The sequence below is a fragment of the Stenella coeruleoalba genome (genome assembly GCF_951394435.1).
Source record: "Stenella coeruleoalba genome assembly, chromosome: X".
NCBI lineage: Eukaryota > Metazoa > Chordata > Mammalia > Artiodactyla > Delphinidae > Stenella > Stenella coeruleoalba.
Window position 1 is genome coordinate 15,721,056 of NC_137152.1, and position 22,360 is coordinate 15,743,415.

At 45.4% G+C, this 22,360-nt stretch overlaps 1 protein-coding gene across 7 annotated transcripts in view; it reads right to left on the reverse strand.

Moving 5' to 3' along the window:
• SH3KBP1 (SH3 domain containing kinase binding protein 1) overlaps positions 1 to 22,360 on the reverse strand; it is a gene marked incomplete at its 3' end in the record, with an annotated part of 345,340 nt that overhangs the window by 164,271 nt on the left and 158,709 nt on the right. For all 7 annotated transcript variants that reach the window (XM_079910179.1, XM_079910173.1, XM_079910175.1 and 4 more), the window contains one exon: positions 1,098 to 1,201. In XM_079910179.1, the coding sequence (XP_079766305.1) occupies positions 1,098 to 1,201 (104 nt within the window). The remainder of the gene's footprint in view (positions 1 to 1,097; positions 1,202 to 22,360) is intronic.

The window sequence follows — 22,360 nt, forward strand, 5'->3', positions numbered from 1 at the left end:
ACTATTTACTATTTATGAGATAGTTTACAACTCTGTTAGTGTAGATGTTAACCAGTAGAAAACCAAAAGCAAAACAAATGAGTCTTGTCAGATAACCATGAAAATAAACTTTGACCAGCAGAGATGCAAGAGATTCATCCCCTAGAAAAGATAACCTCAGAGGTTACAGTTTCACTGCCCTGCAGGACGCTGTGTAGTTGTGCATCTAACTTAGCAATCTTACTCAAGTTTTTTTCTCTTTCAGTCATTATGAATACTTTGCTCTTTCGCCGTTCTCTTTGAGCCAGCCTTACCAAGAATCTTGCAGGTGCCCTCATTAGTGAGTTACGTAAAGCTTTGATGCATGCTCACTTCATGTTTATATGAGAGTCAAGAAACCTGGCTGCCAGCATCAGCCCTGCCACTTCTACCCACATCATAGTTCATTTAACCCTTAACCTCCTCCTTGACTTCTGGCTTCCCTTTTTTGCGGGGCGGGGGCAGGGGGGAATCGTGGGTTTCTGTAAGGTTGAATGGTATTCAGGAAACCAAAGCAATTGGAAAACTGTACTTCTATATACAGATACATGTGTCGAATCAGAATGAATGATCAGATGCTAAGTTCGAAGCCCAGGATCCCCCAGGCCTGAGGGAGTGGAGCCTGAAAAGCCCGTGCCAGTGTCTGGTGGGACACTTCACCAGCAGGGCTGGCTCTGAGCAGCCAGGACCACACAGGAACAAGGTTATGTAGTGCAGTGGAAAGAACAAGGGCCTCTAGCCAGGTGGACCTGGCTTCAACCCTCAGCCCTGCCTCTTCTAGGGTCTCTTGAGCCTCTTTCTTTTTCTACAAAATAAAGTGGTTACGATGAGTCAATGGGCCCATGCGTAAAGAACCTCGTCACTCCTGTCACATACTAGGTCTTCAATAAATGCCACTTCTTTTTCCTTCCCTGCTGGGTGGCAGGCCTCTCTGGAGGAATTTCCTCTGGAAGAGACTCAACCAGGTGATGTCCAAGGTCTCTTGAGTTCTAACGCCCCCCACAGCAAGGCCAACCAGCCAGGGGTGGGTTCTGACAGCCCATGTGAGCCCACCGCGCCCACCCGCCTGGCACACGTACCTCTCCTACCACCTCTATGATGTCGCCAACTTTCAGCTCAAGCTCATCATCGTTCTGGGGCAGGTAGCTGAACGCCACCTGGCACCGGCGCCTCCGTCGCTCGCCTGCATGGGAAAAGCAAAATATTCAGACACAGCTCTTGTCTCAAAATTAGATTTTAAAGAGAGGCGTCCTAGGCATGCAGGCAAATTAAGCTGACTTGCTTCACATATGCTCTCTGGGACATGGCTAGAGGCATGGCAGCTCTGGTCTCTGAGAGAGGCAGGAGAAAGCAGAGCAATGCTTCTTGGTCTTTTAAAAGCTGCTGGGTCCGAAAGGCATGGATATGAGAAACCGATCCATTGTGCAGAAGGCAAAACCCCACCCCTGAAGCGCTGGGGCACAGTGTTGCCTTAAACGGTTTTCCGTGGATAGGGCTTTGTATTTGCTGCTGGTGACTTTTAATGAAAGCTGATGTGATATGGTAGAGGAAAAAGAATGGTCTGCTTCTAATGCTAGCAGGGCAGAGGAAATTTTTCCCAAACGTGCAAAGGAAAAGATAAAGTATCCTGGCCTTCTTCTTACTAATCATCACCCTTTTAACATGCTGGAACTCAGGCTGATAAGCAAGGGCTGATTTACATTTCAGCCTCCTCTTGGTACCATTTCAAATGTCCCACAGGAGTTCAGCAAATCCACTTTTGTCCTCTTCCCTCTGTCCCAGGGGATCCATTAACAGGATCGCTGGCTGCTTACACAGAACCAACCCAGGCACATCAAGATAAAAACCAGGGCCACACTTCACTTGACTGAAGGACCCTCAAGGTCACAGCATCTCACTCACCCAGTGTGGCCCAACAGGGAGGTCCTGGCTTAGAGCAGTTCAAGTACAGATGCAACTGTCCACGCCACAGACATGCACTACAGGGGGAAAGAACACGCATATGGTGTGCGTGTGACGGGGCTCGGGGAGCGGCGGGGCAGAGACAGACAGACGGCAGTGGAGGCCAAAGCTGGGAAGAGGTGGATAAGACAGAGGAACCGAGACGAGCGGTGCTCAGAAGTCTGTCATTCAAGGCTGACCACTTCACCTCATCCCTTCCTGCCACCGCATGGCCTTGAAAACCAAAGGGATCAACGACTTCAAGGAAACGCATTTAGAAATGCTTACATTATTTTTGGATGCTGCCCACAGGGATTCTTTTCCTTTTCTAACCTTTCCCTGAGAAAGCAAGTCCCCGCAGGAGTGATCACAGGCCACACTGAGACCCCCATGCAGGGTGACATCATACAAAGGGGCAGGCCTTTGCTACATCTGACGTGCTCACTGATCAATATTTATCAAAAGCCAGTGGCCTAGTTCTCTCTGTTCCATCTTTTTTCTGCCTGAACCTCACTAAGAAAGAACAGAGTTGAACAGAGGGAAGAGGGCAGAAGTTCAGAATCAATATCTCGTCTAATCACATCTTTGGTGACAACGTGAATACGCTCTACCTCTTTGTGCGAAATCACGAGCTGGCTGGTCTCGATGAGAACAAATGCAGAGCTCTCAGGCCAGTTCCCAGGCGCTAACTGCAGCGGGCAGAGTAGGGCAGCCCAGGGCTCTTCCAGGGACAGAGGGCTCACCCCAAATAGCTCTTCCCAGGCGGGAAGTCAGGAAGAACGGTCTCCAGGGTAAAGAACTCCACCGCTATTCCCTGGCTTCCAACACAAAGGAAGGGAAATCAAGCCCTCTATCATAAAGGATACAGATTGCTCATTCTAGCCAAGAAAGCCTCGATGACGAGGTGATCTCCGCACCTGTCTCGTACCCCCTGTGACTCCCCTGCCCTCATACACACCTCTTTAGATGAAGCTGTATAAATCTTTAAGAGCTTTACTTGTTATATGTTACGTTCAAAACAAACTCTGCAGATACAATCTGAACACGAAACAAGTAAACATGACAAATGTCTGAAACTCGACACTCATAACCACAGAGGTCACCAAAGTCCTGACCAAAGTGACTTAAAAATAACATCTAAAGATCTACTGTTAGCTGAAGTCATAAAACTTAGTTAAATGTAAGTTCGTATCTTCACAGAACCCTCTGTAAAAAGTAGTATCTAACCCAACAGTACACAAAGGGTGAAGGAGAGGTGATATATCCTTCGAGAAAAGACTAACCCAGCAGAGTCAGGACCTAGAACAGAATAATATTTCTCTCGAACCAAATCTTTCCATCAGAATTCTATAACGCCCTGTCTGGAATCAGAAAGAACAGCACACTTACTAATCTCTCTCTGCCAGGCTAGTCAGTATCTCCCCTTTTATTTTATTATTATTATTATTTTTTTGCGGTACGCGGGCCTCTCACTGTTGTGGCCTCTCCCGTTGCGGAGCACAGGCTCCGGACGCACAGGCTCAGCGGCCATGGCTCACGGGCCCAGCCACTCCGCGGCATGTGGGATCTTCCTGGATCGGGGCACAAACAAGTCAGTATTTCTTAACTACCTCTAAGGTTATTCAACTGGTGGCACAAAGACCTATAAAGCACACTGTCAACGTACAAGACCAAGAAAAGTGAGCCCGACAGGGAGGTATCCAGAGGTCACTGGTGGAAAAGGTCACCTGACATGATCCCAAGCTGAAACAATTATTCCCTCTGACACTGGGATAGTTTGTGATCTTTTCTAAAGCACACCTGATACCCATCACCCTAACTTATCTTGCCAAGCACATGAGTTAAAAAGAAAAGAGCCAGAATGAGCAAACATTTTACAAATGAGGCAAGTAGGGCTCAGTGACTTACCCGAGGTCACCAAGCTAGTAAGTGGCAGTATGTCATTGGCCTGAGTTCAGAGCTCTCACTCCAATGCTGGATGAACCAATTTAGTTCACACCTCATCCCAAGTTCTCTGCAATCTGTACTTAGCTGCTTCCCACAACACTGCATAACACAGCCTTAGGGCTTCTCCACGGCTTTCACATTACAGATAACTTCCAAACTCCTGCACTGCTGCTTTCCAGTCCTCCACTTCTGCAAATTACTGTTTCAATCTTGTTTGCCAGTTCCACCCAATGTAAGACCCAGTTCGGGGGGGATATTTGATGTTAGGAGACACTGCATTTCAGTGGCTTCTGTCCATCTTAAATTTAAGGGAATTTAAGGATGTCATTTGCCATTTTTTCCTTTCTTGGTATTTCACTGATGTTTACTAGTTGGTCTTGACCTTCCTTGAAGAGGTATGTAGACAACAATGTCATCTCCTTTCAGTAGCTGGTATAAACTGCAGGAAAAAAATGCATGACTTGCCCAAGGCTGTGGTTCAGAATCCTTTCGTTTAAGCTACCACCCTCACGCCCAGAGCCCCGTCCACATGAACTCAAGTTTTAATACATTTCATCGGGCTTTTTTCTGTTTGCCACTGTGTGTGTTTTTTAGGCAGGACCACTTAACTCCTTACACATAACTGAAAGAAGTAACGGACACGAATTTTATGGACATACAAGCAAATGTATATGGGCACATGCACATGGCTTACCAAAAAAAAGTATGACTGAGGCAGACTTCATAAGGCATACTTGACACGTCTCTCTACTGCCATATTGTATGACGGCCACAAAATACACATGCATGAACATGCATTCATAAAGAGGAACACAGGCAAACACAGGTGACAAGGCAGGCACCCTCAACTCCCTCATTAGATCTCATAACCACCTTCCATTCATGACCAGCTTTGTTTAATAAAATAGTAACAGCTAACATTTACTGAGCACCTACTGTGTGCCAGAGACTACTAAGGACTTTATATGTATTAGTGCATTTAATTCTCACATTGAACGTCAAGGGTAGATCTTGGACCCTCCCTTAAGACAAGGAGACGGAGGAGGCACAAAGAGACTGAGTATTTTACCAGAGGTCTTACAGCTAGAAAGTGCTAGAAGCGTCAGGGATTTCAAGTCAGGAGATGCAACTCCAGAGACTGCCTCCCCTGTCTGACTGTTCTTAAGAAGAATTCTCGGCTATGAGTCTTGAGACTACAGAAGGGACTAGCTGGGCTAACATGGGACATGGTTAAGTTGTGAAACCAGGAAGTGACAAACCACAAATCAGGAGCGTTTCCTTACAGCTGCTGGCAACTGGGGCCCATATTTTAATGAAATAAAGCTGGCTGGATGGGGAGGAAATGTCGTATATTCACATTCTCTAAAAATGAAATAGCAGAAACTGCAAAGGATGCCATGACCCAGCCTCAGAAACAGCACACACATCTATATTTTAGAGCCTTCCGGGTCTTACAACATGTGAAAACTTTACTAGGTCAATTCATTCAATGACCACAAAAATATAACAATAGTGCAGTGCTTGAGAAAAACCTTTGGGTACACTGAAAAGTTTCAACACTCATACAGACTATTTTTTTTTTTCATCCCACATCCTCCTTGACAGAACAAGAGTATAACTAAGAGGGTTGATATTTCCAAGAAACTCACTAAATTAATCAAATGGAGCCTCACCACATGCCTAGGAAACACAGCAGTATCCTGATGTCATTTTACAAAAGAGAAAACATTTATAAAATCAAAGAGGAACATCAGAAGAAGCCCCTAATTCTCAGGGTTACTTCTGGCATTTTCTCCAGACATGGCCTGGGGTCCACCTGGGTCAGAATGCTGACCTGCAAGGCAGACCTACGGAACTGCACTCTCTGAGGTTGAGGCCAGGGGCCTGCATTTAAACCTGACTCTGCAAGTGACACTGCCCACAAAAATCTAAACCTCAACAATGAATCAGAGCCACTAATTACAGGTGAGAACAGGAAAATACCTTGTTGGGAACAAGTGGTCTCCCTTTGGAGGACACTAACCAGTGGTTCTCAATCTTGGCTGTACCCTGAAAGCACCTGGGGAGCTTTCATAAAACTCCCCATAATGTCCGAACAGCAGCCCCTAAGGAACAAGGTCTCCATAGAAAAATGGCTTCTTCCAGGGCTGGGGCAAAGAAAATACAAAGTGAGACTGGAATATGTGGTTATGACAAAATTAACGACGCACTCTAAGGCTTGAGGGGTAATTTGTAAAGGACAAAAGGCTCAGCTTGGTAGGGCTTCCACTGGCCAAATCTGGGACAACAACAGCATGTACTAAAGGATTTATTCATTTCAAAAAAAATTCATGAGCCCATAATGATACATTCACTAGGTAGCTAGGTTGAGAGCCAGCTAGATGGATGGATAAGATTAGATAGGTTTGTGGGCCAAGACGGGAAAGCTCTTCTTTACAAAAGAATGTCAACTAATGCATGTAGAAATGATAGAAACACATAATCACCATTTTATAACCATCATGGCAACAACTGTTTCTGGCAAGAATCAATGGTTGCTAAAACCACTGGGTGAAATCCAGTTGGGGATTAGGATATTTAGAGAGTCTCAAAGTATCTCCCCACAGCTTATTCATTGATTACAAAAGGAAATGGTCCCCTGAGTATGGAGAAACCTGGCAGACACAGCCTCAAAGTTCATGTCATCAATGATGGGACAAATTAATATCGGGTGCCTCCTTATGTGATGCACTGAGAAGGGCTTAACATCACCTACAGAACGCTCCCGCCCAAAATGTTTAACTGAAATCTGACCGTGAAGAAACATGCAAATCCAGATCACGCAAATCCAAAATGAGGGACAGTTGAGAAAAACTGACCTGGTTTAAAAAAATCTTTTTAAAATCAATATCGCATAAGATTTTTTAAAGGTTAGGCGACTGTTCTAGATCTTAAACCAGTAAAGAGATTTAACAACTAAATATAATGCAATCCTTAACTGGATTCAGGGTTTCTTGTAAAGGTTATAAAGGACAATATTGGAAGAAATGGGGGAATTTGGATATGGACTAATACTAGATAATAGCATTATATTAATGTTACATTTCCTGAGTATGTTAATTCTATTGCAAAAAAAATTCTATTGCAGTTACATAGGAGAATGTCCTTGTTCTGAAGTATTTAGGGATGAAGTGTCTTGATATCTTTAATGTACTTTCAAGTTGTTTAAGGAAAAAACAAAAAGAATGTGTGTGTGTGTGTGTGTGTGTGTGTGTGTGTGTGTGTACACATACATACAGACACATATGTATACGCATATACATACAGCGAGAGAAAGAGAGAGAGAGAAAGCAAATGTGGCAAAATGTTAACAACGGGTGAATCTAGATGGGTGTCCATTGTACTATTGTTACAACTTTCCTGTACATTTGAAATTTTTCTAAATAAAATATTTAGGGGGAAAAGGAAAAAAAACAGATGCCTGGGCCCCACCCTAGATTCTCTGAAGTCACCGATCTGGGGTGCAGCCTGGGCATCTGAATTTTAGGAACTCCCCAGGTGATTCTAGCATAGAGCCAGGGTTGAGAGACATCTAGACAGGTCAGTTGCCAAAAAATAAATGGGACTCTTCCAGACCATGCTATACAGGCCCTATATTTGGCTTCTCCCCAAAGGCGGGAAAAAATCATACTTATTTGTCCATGTTATCCTAATACATAACCCAGGTGAATGTTGCTGTGCTGGGATTTTTATTTCACAGGCCTTTGGGACAGTTGTACTAAGCAGTCTCTAGCTCTGGAAATGTGTTCCTGGGGCCGGGGGATGGAAAAGATGGTAGTCTCTGCTATCATTAAGTAGCAAACACTGCCAGGGGTGCAGCAACCCCCCAAGTTACTGAGCAGCATTCCGGATTCTTGAAGAAGCTGTTTTTTGAGTCGGAAACATCAATTTATGCAAGGGGCCAGGTTTCCTATTTCAGGATGGAAAAACAATACAAAGCGAACTAAATAAAAGTGGAGAATCACCCATTTTACTCGGGATATCCAGTACATTCTGGGTGCACGGGAAGAGAAAGCTGAATCACTGACTTTGTGGGCCCAGCATCATACCTTTTCCCGGAAAAATTCCCTTGCATCACCCTGTTTCCAATGTAATGTAACTCAGACGAAGAGGAGGCCACTTCAGAGGCTGATGGCATGCCAGGAAAAAAGGAACTCATGGTCTTTCCTTACAGACCTCTCTCGGCTGTGGCTGGACTGTTGCAGTGGAAATGTACAGTATTTAATTAACCAGCACTGTCTGGTCCCTGGAGACGCGCCTGCTCGATTCTCCAAGGGATGTGTATCATCAACATCTTTGCATGGCAGAAAACAGTAAATCCATTTGCCTTCTCCTTCAAAGGCAACGTTCATCTGAAAAGAGGTTACAGCTATGCCAGTGCTCATTTGCTCCCAAGTCCCACCAGAATACAGGAGGAAAATGTAGACCCAAGAGGGAACCATTTAGTAGGGCCTCTGAGTCACAGGGGACAGGGAGGGAGGTGGGTGAAGTCAAAAGTCACATAAGGAAAATCAACTGAATCTTGGAGATGAAGGAAATGAACATTGACTAGGTGTCTGCTATGTGCCAAGAACCGTGCTAGGCATGTCGTGTGCGTCCCCTCGAGTCCTCACACCAGCACTGTGAGGTTAGGGGTGCTGGCCCCATCTTGATGGATGGGCCCAGAAAGCCTGGATAACTTGTACGAGGCCCATGAGTAAAATAAGTTGTGGTCTGCAGCCCTCTTCTTCCACCAACCCAAGATAATACCAGGAAGACACAGCGGGAGTGTGTTTCCGGGGGACTTTGGATACCAAACGAAGGATGAGGACTTAATTTTATGAGACCCTGCCCTGAGGAGGTTTCTGGGCAGAGAAGTGACAGGAAGATGTGAGGAGGACAGTGACCTAGGGAGAAGTGGCTGATGCGAAGGGGTATGCAGAACAGCTCGGGGGCGGGAGCCTAGAAGCAGGCAGAGGGCCCAACAGAGGACAGTGAAAGAGAAAGCCTGAAAAACATGGTGGGAGGAATGAGATACGCAGGGAAGGAAAGGCAGATACACAGTATCATCATCAGGCGATACTGGGGGCCAATGGCCCTTCCTTACTTGTCTTTGATCCCAGTACCTAGCTCAGTGTCTGTTAGAGCAGACATGTGATCCATTCTTGCTAAATGGATGGATGAACGAACTAATGAGCACCTAGTCCACATTCTGTGGACTGTGAATCCCTGATCTTGTGAACACAAATTCCCAAAGGAGCACTGAAGAAGGACCAGAAGGGCGGAGGAAAAGAGTTAAAGCCTCAACTCGATGTTAAGCAGGGTGCCCATTAAAGGCCAATGCCAAAATGGTTAAGATGCTATATTTTATGTTATGTGCATTTCACCAATTAAAAAAAAAAGACAATGCCACCCTGACCTATTGCGGGGATGGGAAGATGGTGGCCCCCGTAGTCTCGCCACTGTGCTGAAGGTGTCTCGTTCTCCACTAACACTGTAGCCCGATGCATCGGTGATACTAAACAGTGCCTGAGATACTCCTAACTGCTCTCTTCTTCCAAATTTATGGTCCACTGTCAATTTTACGTAACAGTAGAGCAGGGCTAGATCCCAACAAGAAATGATGTATATTTGATTTTAAATTTAGTCCTCTTTAAGACAGAAAATACTTGTTTCAAGTAGGAAGAAATATATGTGTAAGCATGTTCAGGGCAGCATTTCTTCTAATAGCAAATGCATACACACACAGAGACCCACACAGGAAACATCCTGAAGGTCCACTGCGAAGGAATGGCTCCATGAATCATGGTTTATCCAGGCCATGGGCAACTCAGCAGCCAATTAAACCGGGCAAGCAGCTCTGTGTGTACTGATGTGTAAAAGGTGCCCATCGTACATTAAGTTAAAAGACCAAATCACATAATATGTATATGATCCCCACATTGCAAACGCATGCACGCTTGCGTGTGCGCGCGCGCGCGCGCGCGCGCGCACACACACACACACACACACACACACACACACACACACACACACACACCACCTCCCTCCCTCCTTAGCTCCCACCAGGGACTCTTTTATTTACTCCTATTATCCAGAACCTATCAAGAGTATGCATTCAACAAATGCTTATTAATGAATAAATGGATTCATTCAACATTCAAGTGATATGTTAGGACCTAATACAATTAAATGAATGAGAGAAGGAGAGTGTGTGTGCACGAACACACTTGTGTAGGCACAGAAGATGGTATGGAAGGGCACACACACACATACACTCTCTGCCGTTGGGGCCCCTTCTCTGGGTTCCTCTAACAACCATCGCTTTTCTCTAGCACCGCCTGCATCCCACTGTATTTGAAATATCTCTGAGTGTCAGTGTATGTTTTTCTCCACTCCTTCAGCTCTGACACCTCTCAGCGCTTTCATGCACACCTTTTTCAACAAATGCAACTCATTTACCAACACCCACATGTGCCTCACGAGGGTTCTGAGGATGCTGTCTCATCACGAATGCCCACTCGCCATCAATCTGTGAGCCCAGGTGCCAGGTATCTAGAAACTGAGGGAGGGACGCAAACCCCTGATCTTCCTTCCCTCAGTCCTAGAAACTTCAGAGTCTAATGCCTTGTTTAAAGAAGCCACTGAAAGCAGTCTTAAAACCAGCCAATTAACACACGACCAAAAAAAAAAAAATCAAGTTTCTATTGCAAGCGAAATACAGAAAGGGGCCATCCATTTAACAAGCCGAGTTTCTGCTAAGAGGAGCTACACATGGATATTTTCAATGTTAACGTTGTCACCTGATATTTCCATAGAAGCCACATAATATAATATGGGCGCCAGGGGCACAAAGAACTCCTTCAAACACAATGGCCTCCACCTCAAACTGACTCATAAAACTGGTGTGAATTAGCTGTCTGAAAGGAAACACGAACTCTGATTTTCCGGCTCATGGACACGTGGTTCATAACGATAGCATTAAGGCACATAAAGAGAATCCTGGGCCTCACAACACCGAAAAGACAGATAACCCAGTGGCCCCAGCACTGCGACCACACCGTGCAGCCCACTTGAGCTCTCAACCTCAGTTTTTCTCATGTATAAGATTAGAATGATGAGGGCAGACCTACTTTGCAGAAGGGCTTGCTGCCACCTGACTCCTGCCCTTTTTTCCACTTGTCTTTACATGAACGAATATGCTAAAAGGCAGCCTTGTTCATTATTTATACCAGTTCAACCAATTTTCTTTTTGCCAACCTTCCCTTCCCAATAGCGTGAGGTAAAGGAATCACACTGGAAAACAAACTCAGTGGCACCTCTAAACATCCTCCTGGTTTTCCCCTCTCCTTAGGCTGGTCCCAGGGTTTGGTTTGCTCTTTCAGCACAGTCCTTAATCCAAATGACCAGGCCCACAGCAGACCACACTGGGGGACACTTCTCCAAAGCATCCCTGGCTCGATTCCCCCAGCCCAGGCCGCCATCTCTCTGGGGGAGGGAGTCTGCATGTTCAGAGGAGAAAATCTGATACAAAAGCACACTGCTTTTCTCTGCTCTAGCAAGGCTGATTTGGGCAAAATGCCCAAAAGAATTCAACATTATTTATAGAGTTTTGTTTGATCTCCTTTTAAATGCTCCATGCAGAGTCATTCAAGTGAAATAAGAATACAGAATTTCAAAGGGAAAACTGAAGGAAAATTCTAAATATAAGTGATTTGTTGAGCATAAACAAGATTTCTCCTTTCTGTCCAACACACTCCTTCTACCATCTCTATTTTTAAAGGCCTTCTCAAACTTTGTTGCTGACAAATGGACCTATGAGATCCCTAACTTTTACAGTGAAGCGGGAGGCAGAGGGAACAAGATGAGGGGAGAGTGAGTGATGGGTAGCACTCACGTGCACGTGCACATTAAGAACAGAAACAAAGGTCTAGGAAATCCCAGAAACCCTCATCTGGGGTCCACCTCTCTTGCCTAGAGAATTCTCAGGGGAAAATACCCACCATAAACAAATCTGGAGTATCCCAGTTCTCAAAATCAGTACCAAAAAATGGCCCTGGGAGATTTAGAGAATGACAGAAAATTCCACATATCTTTCTCTTTCGGAAGTAGGGGAAAGATCTTTATTGCAGGTAATCAAAATGTTTGCTAAATTCTGACTCATTTTTTTTTAACATCTTTATTGGGGTATGACTCATTTTTAATATAGTTTCCTTTCTCATCCCTATCAGAATAAAGAGGGGGGAAGTGTAAGTTTTTATAAATTTTCTTGATGCAAATGGGGGTTTGCATCCCAATTCCTTCTTCTGTATCTAAAAGCAGAGATTCTTAACTGAGGTTTGTGGATAGATTTCAGTGGGTCTCAACACAGATGGGAAGAAAAGTACATCTTTATTGTCACTACCCTCTATGCGAAACCTGGTCTTTCTTTCCACTCTGCATATAGACAACAAGCCACACTGGGATTAGCAGCACCTGTGGATTTTATTTATTCCCTATTATGTGGAGAGATATTTTCAGTTCACATCATGGTCATTGCAGCTACCTTGAAATATCATTTACCCTCATCCCGACTTCAAAATTATGATCGCTTCTAGACTCACTGCTGGATCTTGCTATTTAATGCATGAGTAAAGGAATATGTATTGCTTAAGTTTTTGCAATATTTTTTTTTTTTTTTTTTTTTTTTTGCGGTATGCAGGCGTCTCACTGTTGTGGCCTCTCCCGTTGCGGAGCACAGGCTCTGGACGCGCAGGCTCAGCGGCCATGGCTCATGGGCCCAGCCGCTCAGCGGCATGTGGGATCTTCCTGGACCGGGGCACGAACCTGTGTCCCCTGCATCGGCAGGCGGACTCTCAACCACTGCGCCACCAGGGAAGCCCAAGCTTTTGCAATATTTTGATACCTGTACTTCAGTATAACTGTATTCATTTGTAATCCTATGTATTTTATTTTATTCATTTACAAACTTTATTCTGAGAAGGGGTCCACAGGCTTCACCAGACTGGCAAACAGGTTCCCAAGCAATTTTTTAAAAAGTTAAGAACTTCTAATCCCTGCTCTCAAGATTATGGTTTGCAAGGAAACTCAAAGGTGCAAGGGGGAATTACACACACACACACACACACACACACACACACACACACACACACACATATAAAATAAAGCAGTAAACATGACATTTGGACCCTGTCTGCCATAATGTTTCACAGGCTTTGGAGCAGCACATCATGACAGAAGAACCACATTGGGTGGGCTTCCCTGGTGGCGCAGTGGTTAAGAATCCGCCTGCCAATGCAGGGGACACAGGTTCGAGCCCTGGTCTAGGAAGATCCCACATGCCGTGGAGCAGCTAAGCCCATGTGCCACAACTACTGAGCCTGAGCTCTAGAGCCCACGAGCCACAACTACTGGAGCCCACGCGCCTAGAGCCTGTGCTCCGCAACAAGAGAAGCCACCGCAATGAGAAGCCCGTGCACTGCAACGAAGAGTAGCCCCCGCTCACCGCAACTAGAGAAAGCCCATGTGCAGCAACGAAGACCCAACGTGACCAAAAATAAAATAAATAATAAAAATAAATACATTAAAAAAAAGAAGAAGAACCACATTGGGCAACTTGACAGGTCCTGATCCACGAACAGCCGTGCGGCACAGTGTTCAGGAGGCTGCTGGCCAAGTGCCCTCTTATTACCCGGGTCAGTGGCTGGCGAGAGCCCTGCTCTGTCATCTGGCACCTTGGCTCAGCTGAGCTCAACGCCCATTGCTCCCTTCCACGAAGGCCAGCACAGCTAATTTGCAGACTGCCACCTGCCACCGCCTCAATGTCCCCCCTCCAACCAAGCCCTGCGTTTCTCTCCTTTTTCAAACCAGTAAAGTTATGGAAAGCATCACAAGGTCCCCCTGCCACCCCAGGATAAAGAGGTCACTTGGGCTTCCGTGCACCCACAGAGCTCCAGATACACCTCTTCCTCCCAGCCCGAGTCAGCTGCACTGTCTTCTCTGCGTGCATGTACCCAGTGCCGGCTGGGCAGTCAGTGCACGAATGTTCCATGAAGGGAGGGAAGTTTGTGCCAATGTTTATAACTGCACAGGATTTGCTTGGATGCGTTGCCTGGCTTCCACCGAGGTCCCATCTTTGTGGTATCACTGGAGGATGAAGGACCCTAAGGTCAGCAAGTCCAACTGAGACCAGAGGCATCTGACCAGTTCTTAAAAAAAAAAAAATTAAAATCCAGAAAAGAGCAATTCCACTTTTACAAAGCTATGCTCCAGATAACTTACATGAAATGTACAAAGATATATGCATAATGCTCAGTGCTACACTGTTCAGAAGAGTGAAAAACCAGAATCATCCTAAACGTCCTTCAGTTAGGGGACTAGTTAGTCAAGTCACGGTGTATCTACAGGTGGACTATTAAACAGTGGCACTGCTCTAAACGACCGTTATGCCAAGAGTTCCAAGATTCCCTTCAACCTAACATCACGAATTGCAATACACTATAAACAGCACGATGCTATCTGTATTTTTTTTAAAACACCAATATGCCTGTATCACTATGTGCTTAGATTAGGTCGTACCATGTGAAATTGACACTTCTGTGGTCAAATCTCTGCAATTTCTTATGGTTCATCGCAATAGACATGGGTGGAGATCTTCTGAGGAGTTGACCACGAGCCAGGTCTCCTCTGGGGAATATGAATGAGGAAAGGGATTTTAAGTTACTTTTTGACTTTTGTTACCATGACATTCCTTTACTAATTTTTCACACTGAGCATGTATTATTTTTATAATAAGTCTAACAAAGAAAACTTAGGGTGAATCTAAAATAAAATGTACAACTTAAATTTTAAGAAAAGAGCAGTGAGGTCTATACAACACTATAGCACAAAAGCTGCCTTACAGAGCAGGCAATTTTTTTTTTAACATCTTTATTGGAGTATAATTGCTTTACATTGTTGTGTTAGTTGCTGCTGTATCACAAAGTGAATCAGCTATATGTATACAGATATCCCCATATCCCCTCCCTCTTGCGTCTCCCTCCCTCCCATCCTCCCTATCCCACTCCTCTAGGTGGACACAAAGCACCGAGCTGATCTCCCTGTGCTATGTGGCTGCTTCCCACTAGCTATCTATTTTACATTTGGTAGTGTATATATGTCCATGCCACTCTCTCACTTCATCCCAGCTTACCCTTCCCACTCCCTGTGTCCTCAAGTCCATTCTCTACGTCAGAGCAGGTGATTTTGTTGCGATCAGAACAAAACCCGTTACTGTGGGCTTCCTCTAGGGGCTACAAAGAGTTTTGCTGCCAAGGACCCTCTGGAGGAGTGTCATTCAGAAAAGGATGGGTTTCTAGGCAAATGAGCAGTGCAGATAAAGGGACTGGGCTACCTGTAAGCAAAGGTTTTTAAAGATAATTTTTTCCCCTAAACAAACAGTTTACTGATACACATAGTTATCTCTTTGTTCAAGGCAAATAAAGGTTTTTCTCCTTTATTGAAGCAAGTCCTACTTTCCTTGGAAATGCGGGAGAGTAGCAAAGGTACATTTTAAAAAATGGTATCTCACACTCGGACTTTTCATTTTCCACACCGATCTGCACCTTTCCTCTCCCCCTGGAGGGAACTGAGTGCCATGAAAAGTATAAATTTTGAAACTGTAAATCTAGAAGGTGTTAATCTAGAAATTTGGAGGCAATAAAATGAATGTAGATTCATTCGTGGAATAGAGAAAGGAAGAGCAGAGGGAGAGAAGTAGAGAGAAATAAGTGCACATGGATTCCTCCAACAATGCTGATTTTTGCCTGCACCGCTTGCCTCAGCACTTAAACATCTTTTTTTTTAATAAATTTAATTATTTACTTATTTTTGGCTCTGTTGGGTCTTCGTTGCTGCGCGCGGGCTTTCTCTAGTGTGACGAGCAGGGGCTACTCTTCATTGCGGTGCGCAGGCTTCTCCTTGCGGTGGCTTCTCTTGCTGTGGAGCACGGGCTCTAGGCGCGCGGGCTTCAGTAGTTGTGGCTCGCGGGCTCAGTAGTTGTGGCGCACGGGCTTAGCTGCTCCGCGGCATGTGGGATCTTCCTGGACCAGGGCTCGAACCCGTGTCCCCTGCATTGGCAGGCGGATTCCTAACCACTGTGCCACCAGGGAAGCCCAGCACTTAAATATCTTTACGTCAACAGGCTTCATGATCAAGTTTTCTATATACTATACCTAAGTAAGTCTCCTTTTGCAAGACGAAACTTCCTGGAGGGCAGGAATTGAGTTTTCCTATCCGTCTACAGCAGGGCTTGGCAAACTTGTTCTGTAAAGGGCCAGAGGAAATATTTTCGGCTTTGCAGGCCACACAGTCTCTGTGGCAACCAATTAACTCTGTGGCTGTAGCACAAAAGCAGCCACAGACCGTATGTAAATGAAGGGGCATGGCCATGTGCCGATAAAACTTTATTTCCCAAAATAGGTAGCACCAGATGTGGCCCATGGGCTGGGATTTGCCAACCTCTGGTCTACAGAAAGGCGAGGTCAGGGTCCAAATCAGGGACCAGGGATGATTTTTCTTTTAAGGAAGAGCAAGAAACATTGCTAAGTTTGCATTGTCAGCTTAGAAGCAAGCCCCTCTCAGACGCCTTCCCTGACGACCTCTGAGGCAGGGCTAAGCGCCCCCATCACCACCGTCATGGGACAGCACGGCACCCAGAGCACAATGCTCTCTTCACCCTGATCCCACTGCCCCCACTGCCCCTGCTGCCCGGGACTCTTGGATTCTCAAATCCTAGACTCCTGTGAGCAGCAGCTGAGCTGGCCGCCTTGTAGATTATGAGAGGTTAGCCCAGAGCCCAGCCCTGAACAAGCCTTTAGTAATAATCTCAAAAACAAAATGAAGTGTTGATGGGAAGAACTGAAGGCTGGCATGATGCTGCCAATGAAAATACAGAAGCAAGCAGAAGCGGGAGTCTGACAGGCAGGAGAATCTGAGGCTCGGCCACGTGGGGACAGCTGGGGGTTCCACGGCAGACAACCGAAGCCCGGGCTAGGTCCAGCCAGGGATGGGTGCAGGGATGGGTGGGCAGCCCTAAGCCAGGGTGGCACAGTGAGAGACAGAGATGGGTCTGCCCTGGGCATCTCAAAGAAGAGAAGCCCCTGTCCTCCCCCCACTAGGTATAACCAGGGACGCCCACTGCCCTATTTGCTGGCCACAACACAAAGCCAACTCAACGGGAAGCAGGGTGGAGGGACAAGAAACCTGGGCCCCAAGGAGTCTGCTCTGCCTCTGGACTTCCTGTTGTACAAGACAGACGTTTCCTTACAACCTACGCCAGGTGAAACCAGGGTGTCTGTGACTTGCAGCCACGAGACCACTAACCAGCACAGGTTGGCTGAGAGTGGAGGTGAGGGTGAGGGAAGCAAGGAGGGAGGTCCGGCCCAGAGGTGAGGTTTGGGGGCTCGTGTGCTTTGTGGCAGTGGCTGAGCCCAGGAATTAGACAGAATCGAAGATGCCGAAGACAGAACCATAAAAATAGCTTACACTTGAGGAGTTGGCAAAATATAACAGAGAAAGAGGTAGAGCAGGGGTGAGAGGCGTAAAGACACAGAAGGCAAAACAAGTGCTTTCAGAAAGAGGCAGCAATCTAAGGTGCTGTGGAGTCAGGCAGGGCAGCATGGAGGAAGGAGGCTTAAAGACAGAGTACATTTCCCCACCCGATGTGACTTGTTTTAGAAAACAAAGTGAACTGGAGGTAGCAATGTGCCAGTTTGGAGCCCAGGCCTCAAGGGAACTTGCTCTGTTGCACCTCCACCACTGCCGTATTAATGTGCTCAAGCTAGCCTGCTGGAGCATGCAAGACACACAGAGCGGGGCTGAGGTGCCGAAGGCCTGCAGCTGAAGCCGAACCAAACGCTAGCGGCCCTGCAGACACACGAGGAAGCCCAGTCAAAACCGTAAAGACTACCCAGCTAGCTCCCAGTTGACCCCAGATTCAGAAGCCATAAACGCTTACTGTTGTTTGCCACTGAGGTTTTATGGTTATTTGTTATGCAGCATTACTGTGGCAAGAGATAACTGATACAACAATGCCTGGCACAGAACAGGTCCTCAAAAAATGTTTAAAATGCACACACTCAGAAGCCCTCCTGCAAGGCCATGAAGATGAGCCGGCTCTGCCTCTCTGCATCCCTTCTTGTCCTCCTGGGCACCCTGGCGGCTGGCACCCAGAGGGATGAAACCAGCACCCCTGCCCAAGCCCCGCAGCCTACCTTCTGCCCGGAGCCTCCCTACATGGGTCCCTGCAAGGCCCTGTTGTTCAGGTACTTCTACAACGCCAGCTCCAGGCTCTGCAAGACCTTTGCTTACGGCAGATGCAGAAGGAAGCAGAACAACTTCCTGGATAAGGAGGACTGCATCAGCACCTGCAATGGCTGCAACAGGCTCCAGGAGAGCTGGGCAACTGTGCTCCCCTGAGATGCTAAAGTCCTAGGAGGGCCCCCACAGGGCTGGGCTGTGGTTGCTTCTGAAAGATTTGAGCCTCCTCCTCTGCTCCCTTCTCAAACCTACCCTCCTCAGCAGAACCCTGCCTCTTTCCTCACTGCATCCTCACCTTCATCTCCCATGTCACCATCACTGCACTCCTCGGAGGGGGCAGGAATGGAATTTCTGACATCTAGTTCTGAGTGTCAGTGGTGGCAGAGGTCTTTTCACTAAAGAAGCCCCTTTCCCCACAGTGATGTTGCATATTATCTGTCAGTGGCTTCAACCTCTGGCCTTATATTTAATAAATTCATTTTCTAATTAAAAAAACACCACACACACACACACACACACACACACACACACACACACACTCAGGAAAGATAAAGGCTGCAAATACACTATCATTCTTCTATCCTGGTAAGTTAAGTGTCATTTCCCTTGACTGTTTCTCCATATTCATCCAGCCCCAAAGGGTAAAAGAAGTTTCTAGAAAGAGTTCTTTTTAGAAGTTTCTAGAAACACTAATTTTAAAGGCCAGGAAAAGGTTACTAATTTCCTACTTGTTTAGTATGTTTGTCTTTAGCTAACAAATGCAAGCGGGAAACAAAGCAGAAGGAAAGTTTTCCTGCCCCAGAATTCTATCACCCAAGTCATCCTTTACTCCTCAAAAAACACACAATTCAATTGAGGTAGGGTAACATATACGACATTTCAATGGTAATTATTAATTTTAAAAATTTCTTAGCTGATGGTAGGTAGAAGGGTGCTGAGTATTTGCCATATCATTCTTGATTCTTTTTTAAAATTGTGGTAAAACATACATAACATAAAATGTACCACTCTAACCACTGTTAAGGGCACAGTTCACTGGCATTCAGCACATTCACATTATTGCCCAACCATCACCACTAGTCATCTCCAGAGCTTCTTTCATCTTCCCAAACTAAAATTCCATATCCATTAAACAGAACTGCCCATCTCCCCACTCCCTCCAGCCACTGGTAACCACCACTCTACTTTCTGTCTCTATGAATTTGACTACTCTAGGGACCTCATTCAAGTGGGATCATACAGTATTTGTCCTTTTATGACTGGCTTCTTTTACTTAGCATAATGTTCTCAAGATTCATCCATGTTGTAGCACATATCAGAATTTCTTCCTTTTTAGGGCTGAATAATATTCCATTGCATGGATAGAGCACTTTTGTTTATCCATTCATCCATTGATAGACACTTGGGTTGCTCCCACCTTTTGCCTATAGTGAATAATGCTGCTACGAACATAGGTGTATAAATACCTGTTCAAGTCCTTTCTTGAGCTGATTTTACATATCTTTATTAAAACCTTATTTTGAAATATGAAACAGGCTAAAAGACCTACATCACTTAGCTAGCAGTCTTCACGCATCATCTAACCAAGTTGGGGGAATGGAATTGGTACCCACAGTTTGCAAGTTAACCCAATTTGCCATGGATGATTTTATCCTACACCTACTGATATAAAAATGGAGATAATAGAAAAAAGCCTTTTGGGGGAGGCAGGATTCTGAAACATGCTAATGTGAACGCAAAATGAATACACATCTCACCACCCATTCAACCCTGCACAATCAAGCTGAGTAAAGAACCTGCACTGCCGTACAGTGGGCAAGAACAAGTGGCTTACCAAAGGCAGAAACGCTGTTTTAAATTCATTACCCAATAAAACCACCATGGGGCTCTCTCAGCAAAGAACCAAAATCCTCTAAAGCTCTCCAGAAATTTCTGACAGGGCATGTGGGAACCTGATTCATCCAACAAACATTTGTTGGCCACAGGAGCTCGAATGGGCTGTGGGGAATATGTAGAATGGATCCCAATATTCCTTCCTGGGGACCCTGGATAGCGTTTGCAAAGAGAAGAGTGGGATCCTTTAGCTTTTTAACATTCCAAAGGGCTTAATAGCCAAAATGAGGGCACACAGGTTAAAATGTTTCACAGGACTATATATAAACGGTACCATGACCCTAATCTGAAGACCTAGTTATGTGCTAATGCAGATAAGGAAATTTGTCATCCAAAGAGTCAAAAACTTTTAGAAAGAGTCCCCAGACTTAAAAAATACTGAAAACTTCTCAATCAACCTTCCAATCTGCAGAGGAAGAAACTGATGCTTCAAAGGTGAAATGACCTTCCCAAGATTGCTAATGGCTGTGAGAGCTGTGAACTATCTGAATGTCTCATAAGTCCTCGAATGAAGGTCTCTGACTCATCCTGGGCAGAAGTATAAGGGAGAAAAAGGCACACAAATGGTTTTCCAGCCTCAGTGAACTCACAGTCAAGTTCTAAGCCCCCGAAAATGGATAGGATATTTGTCAACTGTTATCAAGTCTTGCTGGTTACCCAGGCCCCACCTGCCTCTGGCAATATGCAATCTAAAGGTTGAAAGGGAGGCCGTCCGAGAGTCGGTCTGGTTTGGTTTGGTTTCAATACAAAGCTGACACTCCTCAGCTCTAATAAATGATCACTTTCCATTTTCCACTTCAACTTGGGCTTTTGATAGAATGAGTCCATACGTCAATATGAACAGATCGATACAGTTCATAATTTATGAAGATGTAGGCAGAGGGAGAGATTGATCCTGCGGAACCACCCAACTGAGGCTTGCCTCTCTTCCTCTCTTCCTTCTTGCTGCTTAGGTTGGTGATTTTTAAATTTATTAACACCTCCACCTGAGATGATCAGCAAGGAATGAGAAAAGTGAAATAGCATCCTACATAAGCCTTTCTAATAAACTGCAAAAGGGTGTCTGCGGGTCTAACGTGGATTTCAATGATCCATGTTATTCCAGTCAAGCCTCCACAAATGTAAATAAGAGCTGGTGACACACATTTAATATACGCAGATATATGCACACCCCAGGACCTAGTTCCAGAATGAGATGGAGCTTAAAGAGTAAGACATCACAGAGGGAGGATGCAGAGGGAGCCAGGGGGACAGGGAAGGAAGAAAGGAAAGAGAGAAGGCGGGAAGGAGGCTCTTAAGCACAACTGTGAATTGCACACAAATTCTGTGCAAGAAGGTCAGGGCTACAGAGCCCAAGCTTAGGAGGCAAGTGTGAAGTATGTTTTGTTTTTTGTTTGTTTGTTTGTTCGTTTTTTGTGGTACGTGGGCCTCTCACTGCTGTGGCCTCTCCCGTTGTGGAGCACAGGCTCCGGACGCGCAGGCTCAGCGGCCATGGCCCACGGGCCCAGCCGCTCCGCGTCATGTGGGATCTTCCCGGACCAGGGCACGAACCCGTGTCCCCGGCATCGGCAGGCGGACTCTCAACCACTGCACCACCAGGGAAGCCGGTGAAGTATGTTTTGAAGTGTACATATAAGTACAAAATAGAATCAGAATTTCCATTCCTGGCTCATCTGGGTTTGCTAGTGTCAGACACATTGGCAACTTAGTTACTTTTTCTCTTCCTATATAACTTCAAGTGTCTTACTTTTTATCTTAATGATTTAGACAAAAGTAAATTACAAAGGAAGCTAATTTCTTCAAAAGAAACAAACTACTCCCAATGATATTATCAAAGAGCTGCTTTAAAGCTTTTTAAAAGTTAAACTTAAAACAACTGGTATCATTTTTTTCCCTAAACAACATTTTTTTAAAAAGAGAACTATTCACAACAGTTCTTGTGTGTGTGTGTGTGTGTGTGTGTGTGTGTGCGCGCGCGTGCGCGCACTTTACTCTGTCAAATACCAGGACCTAGAAAAAAGGGTTAAAAGAAATAAGGGGAAAACTCAATAACAAAACCTTGGGAAATCTGATTTTCCTTTGCAAGCAATGACAATACTGAAGAACCCATCCAAGGGGGAGTGGGGAAGAGGGCTCCCTGCTCCAAAGTTCCGGCATCTTCAGCGAGTCAACAAGAGGTGGTTACACAGACAGATTTTACTTAAACTGAAATCTGAAAACATGATACTAATCGCTGGTAATGCAT